This window comes from Hypomesus transpacificus, chromosome 17 (genome assembly GCF_021917145.1).
Source record: "Hypomesus transpacificus isolate Combined female chromosome 17, fHypTra1, whole genome shotgun sequence".
NCBI lineage: Eukaryota > Metazoa > Chordata > Actinopteri > Osmeriformes > Osmeridae > Hypomesus > Hypomesus transpacificus.
This window is the reverse complement of record NC_061076.1, coordinates 4,591,751-4,605,312: the sequence shown is the minus strand read 5'-3', so window position 1 is coordinate 4,605,312 and position 13,562 is coordinate 4,591,751. Positions and strand designations below refer to the sequence as shown.

General features: G+C 42.4%; 2 protein-coding genes across 2 annotated transcripts; one reads left to right on the top strand and one right to left on the bottom strand.

Annotated features, from left to right (window-relative positions):
- Nucleotides 1-10,802: 10,802 nt before the first annotated feature.
- LOC124479559 (dexamethasone-induced Ras-related protein 1-like) lies at nucleotides 10,803-12,205 on the top strand. The gene is made up of 2 exons (XM_047038340.1): nucleotides 10,803-11,159; nucleotides 11,290-12,205. The coding sequence occupies exons 1-2, from the start codon at nucleotides 10,889-10,891 to the stop codon at nucleotides 11,814-11,816; spliced, it is 798 nt and encodes a 265-aa protein (XP_046894296.1). The 5' UTR covers nucleotides 10,803-10,888; the 3' UTR covers nucleotides 11,817-12,205.
- A 209-nt stretch (nucleotides 12,206-12,414) lies between these two features.
- On the bottom strand, nucleotides 12,415-13,216 carry LOC124479560 (mediator of RNA polymerase II transcription subunit 9-like). The gene is made up of 2 exons (XM_047038341.1): nucleotides 13,117-13,216; nucleotides 12,415-12,877 (listed from the first exon to the last, which is right to left on the bottom strand). The coding sequence occupies exons 1-2, from the start codon at nucleotides 13,197-13,199 to the stop codon at nucleotides 12,658-12,660; spliced, it is 303 nt and encodes a 100-aa protein (XP_046894297.1). The 5' UTR covers nucleotides 13,200-13,216; the 3' UTR covers nucleotides 12,415-12,657.
- Between the last annotated feature and the right edge of the window lie 346 nt (nucleotides 13,217-13,562).

Genomic DNA, 13,562 nt, shown 5'->3' with positions numbered 1-13,562 from the left:
GTGGGTGTCATACAGTGCTAATGTATGATGTAAACAGGAGAAAGGTAGATTTCCTGTTATTCACTTAGAAATAACTCAAACTTTGATCACTTTGATGCTTAGCAGGATCTTAATACATTTTTGATACAGTTGTGTGCAAACTAGCTTCCTTGGAACTACGTCAGTGGGCAAAAACCACCAGATTCTTTACATGAAACATTTCATTCATTTGGCAGACACTTTGGTCCACAGCAATATACAATTGCTCAGATGTTGTGGTCAGCCTCTTCACGTTAATGTCAAAATAATGTCACCAGCCATTATGAAAGAAAGAGACATCATTTGACTGACTGAACTGTCAGTCTGTCTGTTGGAAAAACAGGTCAAGAGGACATGTCACAGTTGTGTCCTAGTACTCTGTTAAGTAACTGAGTCATGTTTATCTGCCAGCCCACACTTCCTCCCCTGGGCTCTGCTGCCTCTCAGACCCACTCAGCAGTCCAGGACGGACTCTGATGTTGCCTTTTACTAGGCCATGACACAACCACAGTCCTCTGTCAACATAACCAGGCCCCAGTAACCAGAGGGGCTAAGCATGTCGGCCATGTTTGTGAATATTCATAGAACTCATATGACTGGGATGCGCATGTAAATAAGAGCATGTGGTTTTCAATCTTTGAAAGTGTTGCTGTAACACACTGTTCCCCAACACGGTCGTACCTCATTAAACGCCTCATCATCTGGTTTTCTACAGACGTGAATTACATGCTGAGTGTATCATGATTTAGACTGGATGATTCGCATTACTATGTTAGTATAGGCTCTATTGACACTTCTGTAAATAAGATCCCATTACATATTTATAAATGTGTGCAACTGTAAGGATAAATTAGGGTGTACCTTATTTTGTACTGGCCAGGGAATTCCTAAACTTGGCATCGACTACCACATGCAAACACAAGGAACCTGTTGGAACAATTGATCTCCAGAGAGTTTTTTTCCATCTGAGCATGGGCAAGTGTTGTACAATTCGTATTGTACAAGTTTTCAAAGCCTTGTGTGCAGCAGACCAAATCCAATCGTGAATATTACATTTATCACAGCTGAGTGGAAAAAGAGTTGAATGTCAGTTTGAATTTGCATTGTTTCAGACTTTCTGTTGTTGTAGATGTATTCTCACATCAGTGTCTCCCCAGTTTGATATGCCATTTGGGTTCTATATACAAGACAGGGCCACTGTCATTGCTTTGTGATTATGATACTTCAGACTTTAGTGCACCATACGTGTTCAAACTTGGGATTTTACAATCACAGTTAATTTACCAACCCATATCACCTGTCACACACAGCATTTCCTTTGTATGACACATGCTACAGCTTCAAACCAAATGCTAAGTAAGTTCACAATGTCATTGCAACAAAAGTTGAATGTGTTGCTTCAATGCGTCACAGCGTGGCCTAACACTTGCCGAATCCAGTGAAAAGTTGGGGACAAGAGAATGTTTGTCTGTGTGTGTGTATGTGTGTGTGGGGGGGGGGGATTGTGTGTGTACGGCTACATAAATTGAAGTCTATCTAGGTTCTGTTGCCAGGAGGGCATAAACATTGTAGGTGAATAGGAAAGAATAATGTCAGCCCTGTAAATGATGTAAATGAGTCAAATTAGGGCTTTAATCACAACGTGTTCTGTTCTGTTCTCTTTCTCTCCTCGCAGGGCTGGCTCTTCCTGGCCCATTAGCACAGGAGATAAGGAACGAGCATTGGGAATTTTGGATTCACTGAGAGTGTGTGTCTGTGTGTGTTTTTGGTGTGTGCAATAAGATCTCAGATAGATACAGCAGTGTCGATAAGCAGCCCCTGGATTTTTGCGATTGGTGTAACACTGGTTTGAAGGAGCCTCCTTGAGTGTAAGAATGATAAAAGATCGATAAAAAAAAGAAGAAGAATGAGTGCAGTCCGCTGGTGCACTGCGAAAGAAATTCAGCCATAGACTCATCCGCTGGGGCCGGCTTAGAGGGGACACCGGTCGGTGAGGGCTGATCATTGCTGAGCACTTTTGCATTAGTCTTGAATGTTGACGACCATGAACTAATTTAGTTGTGATTGGCCAGTGAGACCAGTACCACGTACTTAGCATGCTCTCATGCACAGCCCTAATGACACACTGAAGGCCGGTAAAGAGACAAACAGGGCTGGTAAAAACGTTATGAGTTTTTAAACTGTGCACCAGCCCACCACACTGGGATTTGTCCTAGCCAGCCAATAAGACAGACATGCATTCTCTACTTTGTGATTGGGCATCACACAAGTGATTGTCATGTCATCTTCATGGGGTCCTAATAAAAATAAGGGTCAAAAATAAATGTCAAGGGATTAGCCTGATTTTCTTATTTAAATTGAGACCCCATCAGACCACTGTGCTTTGTTCATGTACTCTAAATAACACCAGGCAATCCCATTCATGTAACAATAGAGGAAGTCATGAAATGCTTAGGTCATAACAAGCTCATTTGAAACTCAATGGTGACCAGAAATGAGTAATGAGGTCATCAGAGTATGGGGGAGGGGTGGGGGTATGTCCCGTGAGGTGATTTGTCAGCGTCGGGAAATCTTTGAAACTGCAAAAAAAAATGTTAACTTAACAATCAGAGTCCAAGCATGAATTAAACTGAAGATCTAAAACAACCATTAACTTTGCAAATGATTCAATAACACCGCCCAGCACGGACCGATTCAAAGAAATTCTAATGCCGTCTGGCTTGATATCTCAGCTCACCCTAATTCAACTCTTTACTTTGGCCATTTAGTCAGATAAAAGCAGCACACCGAGTTCATTAATGGTCTCTCGCCCTACAAATGACACCATGATTGCTCCTATTATGGTAGGCACAAGGACAGGGTTGGGTGGGCAAACTCTTTCGTTTTTGGTCACAAAACAGTTTGGCAGACATCACTTTGACGCAGCCTGCATTTTCCTAATTGTCTTAGTTTAAGGAGGACAGAAGAACCCATTAGGTCAGATTGACTGTGCATTCTCCACTCAATGAAATCCTCAGTGGGAGGCGACTGGTCATGAACTATGCCATTTTATTCTCCTCTGTCTTCTAAAGGTACCACTGGTATGCTCGTATTTGTGTATTTACGAGTTGAAGACTACAATAGTCCCATTGAATGTTCGGGGTGGATTCCTTCACTGTGTCTGGGTGAACAGGACATCCACACTGGGCTGCATTGTTGCTGTTTAGTACCGTTCCACACGACTCACGTACAGGTCCATACCTCCTGTGGCAGGAACATCGTTGGAGTTAAAGGAGGCGGGTTCTCTCGTTGTGGAGCTGCTGACAGACTGAAGCTCGGTGAGGAGGGCCACTGAGGCTTCATAGGCAGCTGAGCCTCAAAGTCACACATCCATGCCTAGTTTTACACCAAAGAGAGGAGAGAAGGGTATGAACGATTCAAACTCACTGCGCCACCCACGACCAGGGTTTTACTCAGTACAGTTGAGTGGGTTTGCTGGAACCTATTTCAGATCCATTCACACCAAACAAAGACAACGGTCAAGTTACAGTAAGAAGGAGACGACTCTCTCTGTGTGTGTGTTTGTGTGTGTGTATTGAAAGATAGTACTGGGTCAATTGATTTATACAATTATCTTACCCAGCTTGACTGTCAAAACAACCTCATGTGTCATTATGATCATTGGGATCCCTGTTATAACAGGCCAGCAACAATAACCAAGAATGTGAGGGGGTAAAAATGATAGAGAGGAGACAATAGAGAGAGAGAGAGAGAGAGAGAGAGAGAGAGAGAGAGAGAGAGAGAGAGAGAGAGAGAGAGAGAGAGAGAGAGAGAGAGAGAGAGAGAGAGAAAGAAAGAGAGAGTAACGGAGAGAGAGACATAAATATGTGCATAGGGAATGTTTGAGCGAATCATGTCTGCGTACGCGTGATATAACATCTTAGCTAATGAGACAAACGTGATAGGGGGGCAGGTTCTGTCACCTTTCTTTTCATCAGATTCGGATTCTGATGGGTAACCATCCAGATAACCATCCTGATTCCCAGCCAATATTTTTCTTTATTTTTCTCATTTTTCCATCTTGAACTGGAGAGGAATCTCTTATCTCTGAATATTGGATTTATGTAACATTCAAAATGTAACATTCAAAACATCAACCATTTCCTTCTAGTTGTGTCACAACAATATCTCTGGTCATTCTCAATGTTACAGAGTCACTGATTCCAAACAGCTGAAATCATCCAAACGACTTTGACGTGGCTTCATCAGACGTATATTCTGTCGAAATCATATCCAGAGAAAATAAGCAATGTTAACTCTCATTAATTGAGACCGTTTCCATTCTAAAACAGTTATAAATCGACATGCTTTGAGTCTGTCAGTCATTTGTCTGACAGTTCACGGAAATGGAGAAGTTGACAGAGGATGACAGGTGAAAAAAGTCGGAGAGTTTCGAAATGGAGGTCACAGCAGGGTGGCCGGGGTGGTGAGAGCCCAGCAGGGTCTGAGATGGGGTCTGACAGTTTTAGGCAGAAACAGGAGAGAGCTGGGGACTTACGGCCACCAGGCTGTCCTGTCTGATGAACTATACAACAGCTCTATTGTTGTGGCCAGATCCTCCTGCTGTTGGTGAGATGATCTGTACGTACGAAGACAGCTGCAGTCTCTGTGCTGACCACCTCAGCCTGGCAGGGAACAGCCACCCAGGACAGTAATAGACTCTGTGTTAGTATCTGGCAAAAAGCTGGAAAATAGGTTAAGAAGATCACAAAATATATGTTAACAAAGTTTCTTGGGGATTTTGCTGAGTGTTAAAATTGCTGTCTGGCTGTCTTTGATGCAACCCCAGGGATTAGCTGTGTTACTGTAACTCTATGGCTACTAAGCCAAAGCTAACCGATAGAATTGTACGACGACGTGAAGGCCTTTCCTTTCCACTGGTATACAGTACATACACCGCTGCTAAAATCATTCCATGGAATTAAGTGGAGTTCATTGGCTGTATGTATTAAGCAAAGTAATATTGTCAAAGCCGATCACACACACACCTACACTCATATACACAGTGATAAATGCATAATAGAGTCATAGATGGGCATGTGTTTGGTAGGGGGCTTGGTCCCTACCCCCTGCTATAACCAGGTCTCTGTCTGTGCTGATGAGGCATTTTTCTCTTTGTCAGGGAACGTAATCAGTCTGCTTAAGGGGTTCTCTTATGTAATGACATTAGGTAAATCTTGCCTGTCAACAACGTGAACTCGGTTCCCTGTCAAACAAAGACCCGTATCTCACCTCTGTCCCTACCAGCCAGCTGTTTGACCATTCCAAACACAAGGGCTCCTGACAGGAGGTGTCAGCTGTGGGACAATCTCCCTTTGTATGTTCTGTCTAAGGGCTGCTGTGGTCCTTCTGCTCCCAGTAGTCAAGATGTCGATGTTTACCCGGATACCTATCATACATGAATACCATGTTATAACAGGACATCACACAAAATATACGTTCAAATTAAGTCTAAGTCCTAGACAAACACTGGCCTCGCAAGAACAACTGACAAAGGCTGCAGCATTGAAGCAAGTCTGAAAGACGAAAAGTAAAGTTGGAATTCCGAGAAATAAAGCCACAATTGCGTGAAAGAAAGTCTGAATTCTGAGAAATGAACTCAGGATTAACCACGCTTTTCAACCTGTGTGGCAGAAACGGCTTTCAGACTTATCCCCGTATGAGTGGCCTCTCTTGCTCTCTCTCTCATAGTTCACATCCACAGGGACACACCGTGACTCTTGGAGTGGCCAATGTCAATTGGCTAAAGCTTCTCTTAATGGTAAGTCCCTGTTACAATATTCATGGCCCGGTTTTCTCAGTTCTCCCTGTGCTGTAAACACCATCTCGTTATGAATGGAGAACCTCAAGCAGGTTATGCAAGGTGACGGTCTGTTCACTTGTCTCTGCTGAGGGAGTGTGAGAGGGCTGGGATGAGAGGGTCATAACTAGGACCAATATCATAAGGGTTTCCCCAAAGACAAAAGCTTGCAGCACTTATAGGTAGAGGTAGCTTTCTTAACCACAGTTCACACCTTGTGACTGTGGCTGAGAATCGCCACTCCAGTGAGAGGCTGATCATAGGGCAGCAACAGGTGCCATCAAATTAGCACCGCCGGCAACATTTTCAATGGCTCATTCTTCCTTAGTCAGAGAGATGTAATCATGAATAGATTCAAATCCAACAGTATATAACGCACAGATGAGAATGCGGGGGAATATTGGTTGCACACTCCTGGAGAATAGGTACTCGTTAAACATAGAGAATAAGTTACAAATGAGTTCACCAGTTCTCCATCCTGCGTTATATCGTGTACCTGTCTCCATGGTGACAGTGACTGGGTCGGTGGCAAGCGAGTGCCGTTGCTAGGTGCTTGCTTAGCTGCACTGAGGCACAGGGGGCTCAGTAAATACCTTTCTGTGACCCCTGTCAACGTCCTGGCATGATATGTGTGTGTGTGTGTGTGTGTGTGTGTGTGGAGGGGGGGGGGGGGCAGTACTATATCATGCTATAAGATCAAAAGTTTCAACTTTTTACACTGAGAATGTCACGTCTCTCCTGTGCATAATTCTGCTTTTCGAAGAAACTCCCCCTCCCACTCCCTCTCACTCTCACTGGCATCATCGTTGAAATGGAAAGGTTGTGTTTCTTGCAGTGTTTCGTGGTACTTAACCAGCAATAACACAGCTGACTGGGATGAGGTCACTTGCCATAGATCTAGTGTGGTCTTCTTTCCTACACGCACAGGTACACACAAACACATAAACGCTCTGATGTATGACATACCCTTTGTTTGCTTTATACTATATGCTATAGTATTAAGTTTTTCTAATGCACATATGTACAGTTAAGCTAGTAACTTCATTAATATCACATTTTTATCAATATTTAATTTAATTCGGTCTCATTTTGTAGTTATGTAGAGTAATAGCAGTAGTTAAACTGACACTGGTAATCTGTCATTAGAGTGCTCATTGCTGTAGTATCAGTTATGACCACCATCACTGTCATGGAGAGTAATAGGAACAGCTTCCAATGATGGCAACATTTTCCGATAGATATTACATTGTTAATTTCCTTGTTTGACTTTTGCATGACTAAAATATGTTCCCGAATTAGAACAGTCAATTTGTTGATATAGGGGTGAGATTATAATAATTTCTATATTTGGCTTGCATCAACACAGCTTTACTGCCTGGAAGGAGTCTGATCAATGGAAGCACAGCAACTAAGTGTGCAAACAAACAGGCTCTGACATTGACGTGCTGTGCAGTCAGACAGGCGCACAGGAATGAGGGAAACTAGCATCAATCACTGAGAGAGAGAAACGAGAAAAGAAAACAAGCTGAGGGAGGGAGAGCGAAACAGATGAAAGGGAGAGGTGGGAGAAGGAGAGCGAGAGGGGTGAGAGGTGAGAAACAGAGAGAGGGACCAGATGAGGGGGGGGAGAGAGAGAGATGTGTAACAGAGAGAAAGAGACAGATGACAGAGAAAGAGGAGAGAATGGGGGGAAGGGCGCGACTGGGTGAGAGAGTCAGAGTCGGAGTGCATAACAGTTCGTGAGAGACCTCGTGAATGTGTCTGATGTGTGTTTGCCTGTGTGCATACAGCACTGGGTGTGAATGTAGAGTTTACTTGGGAAGGGCCATTGATGCTGTGTCAACTGGGTGCTAGGACTGTTGATACAGCATTCAGAGAGAGTTTGGCAGTACTCACTTTTATGTAAAAACCCATAGTCTTGTAATATTTAGTCAGTCGCCACAGAGACCTAAATGCCCACCAGACTATATCACCATGACTATTAGATACAAACACTGCAGGGAGAAGGCACAAACAATATGCACTCATCGCAGCTTCATACACGGAGAAGAAATAAGTCAGGAAACAAGAATACACACACATTGACGTTGTGTATCTGATGGGTTTCAACGACATGCTTGGGCTTTCAGCAGCCCTTGTACTGTAGACATAATGCCAGAATCAGCTGCATTTGGGGCTTTCTGTTTACCACCCGCCTGGCTGTACTCATCATGGTCTCTCTGTCCGTCCTTTCTTCTGTCCGACTAAAATGTCACGATGCTCCGATACAGTTCCTTTCCCCCCACAATACACCATGTGGGGCCCCTGTCTATAATCCGATGACAAACTGAGGATGATGATGATGATGATGATGATGATGATGATGATGATGATGATGATGATGATGATGATGATGATGATGATGGTGGATAGAGAGGGTGTGTGTATTTGTTTTTGTGTGTGTGTGTGACAGCACCACTGTATGAAAATGCCATGTAATGACCTCATTACCATCTTAGAATGGTTTGCAACCTTAGCAATAGGTATTTAAAGCTCTTAACAGAGAATTTACCCCAAAACAGCCCACATAAGTGACATACAATAGGGAAGGTCAACAAAAATGGGTCTGGGCTATAAATGGATCAATACAGACTTGGCAGAAACCTAACTAACCTCGAAGTGGAAACACCTTTTCAAAGACACAGGCTCTAAAGAAAGCATGCTGGGGTTGTGAACTCTAACAAGGCAAAAACGTTATTTTTCTTTTCCATTCCTTCCTCCTTCTACAGGTGCGGTGCCGCCCAATATTTTCATAGTACCTGACTTCAACAGGCAACTAGTAAGACTAAATACATCTCAATTCTGGCATTGTTTGAATAACCTTAAATACAGTTTTAAGGCAAATTGCTTTGTCGACTCAAAGATTCAATGGATTTCATTAGTACAGCGCTGAGTTTTGTGAATCAGTCTTGACTATGAAGATTAGTCATGGGGTCACATCAGCTCTCATACTGGCTGAATGACTTACTGTCATCCACTTAAAGCTTGAATCAATGAGACAATAATGTCACATTTCTCCACCAGAAACCCATTAGCCTATTAACCTTTTTTCTCCCCTCGCAAGGTAATATTGACATAATGATTATCTTGAACCATCTAGATGAAATGTAACATCTTCAATAGATTGGCATTAATTTCCTTTTCTGTTGGCAAAGAAATTGTGTAACGTTAACCCACTGTGTCATTAATCACCATGTGTCATTAATCACCATTAAACCGTGCTCCAAGCAGTCCCACTGAGATGGCAAAACAGCCAGCAGGGATTTGAGGGGTTGGGGGGGGGGTGCTCCTGCATTGGATTGAATTAACCCTTACCACGAAAACAAATTATAATATGGTGATGTTACACAAACCCCCTGACTGTAGCCACATCTGCCACGGTCCTGTGGGATCAGCACAATGCCATGCCTGAACATCGATCTGGGTCTATCCAGTGATCATGCACCAGAATAAATAAAAACATTGGACATCTGTGACAAACCCACTTGCACACTAACAAAGAACTATACACTGAAAGACAGACTCCCCCAATTACACAAAGCATCCCACTGTATCATTCCAGATCAACATCAACATCAGTCCACCATCCACGGTAAACAAACCATGTTTCTCAGGGGAAAGGGATCTTTAGGGTATGTCAGTGTACCTCTCTCCCCCAGACAGAAAGCCAAATCCAGGGTACAGGTGGAGGGGTGAAACAGAGGCCATGGCTGATAATTGAGTAGAGTGGATAAGGGGCTCTTGAGTCACAGGCGCTAGACTCTATGTTTAGATGCCTGTAGGGAACTTGGTTGCACAGATTGGGTTTTCGATCAATGCTCACGGGATTGGAGGTTCTGAGATACCTGCATGATGCTGTTTCCTACTGAGACGTACTGTGCACACAGACCACTGTACAGTCCTGTCCTACCCTGCATCCACACACATAGACAGACACAAACATATATACACAACAAAGAAACTAAACACATGCTTTCTCCTAAAGTAAAACTATTTCATCTTCAACCTCTGCCTAGTGCTTCATAAGATAGTGTGTGTATTATAAATCTTGCTCAACTCGATACAATATAAATAAACAATTTTACAAACATAATACAACAGCAACATTCCGACGTTCATAGCAGGCTTCACAAATGTAGCAGAAAAACTCATGGGATAGAGTAAATTATGCATTCATTGTATATCATTTGAGAAAGGACTGGGAATATAAGATTGTCAATAAATTCATGAGTATTGCTGAACAATGACAACTGAATCGTTTTTTTCCAGATTTGCATACGTGTCCAATAGTGCCCTCATCTGGTCGCCAACCCACGATCTAACTAAAGTAAAACGCTCGTGCCTGTTAGTAAATGGCCCCATGAAGAGACTGACTTCAAAGCCAACTGCTGCTGGTTTAAGAAAACTTGCACTGATAAATGCAAGCCCGTCATATACATTTTTAAACAGTAGGCTTCTACTGCATTTGAATTATTTTGATGCAACAGAAATCAACATAACCAACGATAACAACAACCATCTGACATATGACCCTTATTTTTTATGTTAAAACCCATTCAAACAGCTATAGACATGTTTGTGCTATGATATTACGTCTGATAAAAAAATAAATTGTGTATCACTGGTGAGAGAAAAATAACCTAGTTGTATATGGTTTGTGCATACATATCTCATGCGCATCAAATACACCAGGTAAAGCATTTGATTTTTGAAAAATATTGAGACTACATTAGAGAAATTAGTCCGACCCTTGCTCAAACTAGGTCCGGGCAGACTGACGCAAAAACAAGAGCGTTGAGTCGGTACCCTTATAACAACATTTTCTCTTCACTTGATGCGTAAAGGATGACGTGGTTGGGGGAGTGGTTGCCTTCGACTATATATTCAGTCGTCCCCATCGTCAACTCAGAGAAGTAGAGTACAGAGAACTTCACTACAACAACAAAAAAAGCTAAACTCAGCCTTTATATTCCGCGGCTTCTGGGTGCAAGCATGATCAAGAAAATGTCGCCATCCGAGAACGAGTTTGACATTCCGGCAAAGAACTGTCACAGAATGGTTATCCTGGGCTCCACAAAAGTTGGCAAGACAGCTATCATCTCCCGGTTTCTCAACGAGAAATTCGATGACCAATACACACCAACTATTGAGGACTTTCATAGAAAATTCTACAGCATCAGGGGAGATGTGTTTCAACTAGACATTTTGGATACATCTGGACACCACCCATTCCCCGCAATGAGGAGACTTTCAATTCTGACTGGTAAATTTTGTTTGCAGCATAACTATACTTCCAAATATAATAAAAACATATCTATAATGCATTATATACTGTATAACTTTGTATTGGTTTTAGATTTGTGGTATTCACTGTACTTTTTCTCTTTTATCAGGGGACGTGTTTATTCTGGTGTTCAGTCTGGACAACAGAGATTCATTCCAGGAGGTGCAGCGCCTGAAGCGACAAATATACGAGACCAAGTCCTGCCTCAAAAACAAGACCAAGGAAAATGTGGACGTCCCGCTGGTCATCTGCGGCAATAAGTGTGACCGGGACTTCTACCGAGAGGTTCAGGCAGAGGAGATTGACCAGTTGGTGGCCGGCGATAAGCAGTGCGCCTACTTCGAGATATCCGCTAAACGGAACTCTAACGTCGACCAAATGTTTCAAACTCTCTTCACCATGGCCAAACTGCCGAACGAGATGAGCCCGGACCGTCACCGCAAAGTGTCGTTGCAGTATAGTGAAGTGCTACACAGAAAGTCGTTCAGAAGCAAGAAGTTCAAAGATGGGGATGCTTACGGGATTGTGGCACCTTTTGCACGGCGACCAAGCGTGCACAGTGACTTGATGTACATAAAAGAGAAAGCTATTGGTGGAAGTCAAGCCAAAGAGAAAGACAGGTGTACTATCTGTTGAGGACTGCGCAAATAAATAAGCACTTGAGAATGAGACGCAACACGCGCCGATAAGTGATTTCCGAAAAGCCTTTAGTGTTCAAAGTACGGGAATTATCTTCCTCAAACTTTGTACGTGCTCAAACTCTGAAGGCGCAGTCTGAACAGGGACAGACAGTCATGCGCTTGTCCCGATGAAGCTATAGCGCGCTATACACTTCAGCAACATAGGCCTGAATCATCTGCCTACTGAATGAAGTGACACTTTGTGGACAATTGTTTACATTTTTACAATTTTCTAAACTGGACTGAACTTGAATGTGTGTTAGCTAATGAACAAATTAGATTCTGAATGTATATTTATTCTGATGCGTTTACTTTTTCAAAAAAGAATTGATGGAAAAAATAAAATATGAAAATCTAAACACGTTTGTGCTCATTGGTCACAAATATGAAAGCAATGCAAAGCACAAACACACACAATGAATTTGTTCAGTTATACTGATGCCTACAAGGCTACTACATCCCAATCCCTAGGCTCGTGAGATATTTAGCCTCAATGTAACCATTACACATTACATTGACTAATAAACAATAATATACACAGAATAGCGTAACTCTGGACATATTCGTTTATTGTATAGACAAAACGTATAAAATAACATCGTAAAAAAAAAACATTGGTGGTGCAAAGAAAATATTGCCCATTAATAAACCCATTGCACATAATTTAGTTGTGTGTTATCTTCAGGAATCGTTGTCCCGTTTTGAGTCATTCATCTAAACCAGTCTTCGTAGACAACTGGCGATCCACACTGCTCCACCCTGCTTGTCCATGAGCGTCTTAATGCAAGTCTTGTAAGTCACGACGCTTTGGGTACGTCAAACATACATAGGCTCTTGTACTTCTGTAATAACTGGTTCTTGGTATGAACCTGCTCCCTCAGTTTGCCCAGCTGCTGTTGCTGCTCTGCTGGACTTGTTTCAATTCCGTGCATGGTTGAGATTTCCTCGCGCGCCTCCTGGATCTTTGCTTTTAGTTTGGCCAGTTCTTGATGCACATCCTGGCTATCTTTATCCATGCTTTATCCATCATAGAAACAAGTAAAATATACATTAATATTATTTAGTAATAGAAGACACATGACTGTGAAAATGTAAACAGTCGGAACCAACGATGACACTGTAGCATGTGTTTTGCCAGATGAGAGTCAAGCTACTAGATTAAATCATGTTTGCCAAAGCGTTTAACTAATCGCCCCGCCAATTACATTACGAATACTGAACATATTTTACATGTACATGATTTGCGCAAAACGTACCATTTTATAATTGCATGGACTATAGGCAATACAGAACAATCTTCGTTATCTTTCTCTCTCTTTGTCTGAGCCACCGCCATCATTGTCGCTGTACGTAGCATGGCGCGTACGATACACGTCATCAATTAAAAAATGCGGGAGGTGTGGAAAAAAACGACGGACGACATTTAAAACAAATAATTGTTTTAGACCTTAAAAAAAAAACACATTTTATAACAATACAAAACAACTGTTAAGTGACTAGTGTATGAACAAGGTTTTGTGACACTAAATGTAGTTGCAGGTTTTTGCAATTATGAACTTGACCTTTTGAAGGGTAGCCTTCTGATAGCCTTCTCCTTATAACAGTCCCTAGCAACTGTCAGTAGTTCTATCCAAACAGCTATGTCTGCTGGTGTGAAACGCCACAATCTGCAATCATGTGGATTGGTAAACCATCCTAGCCT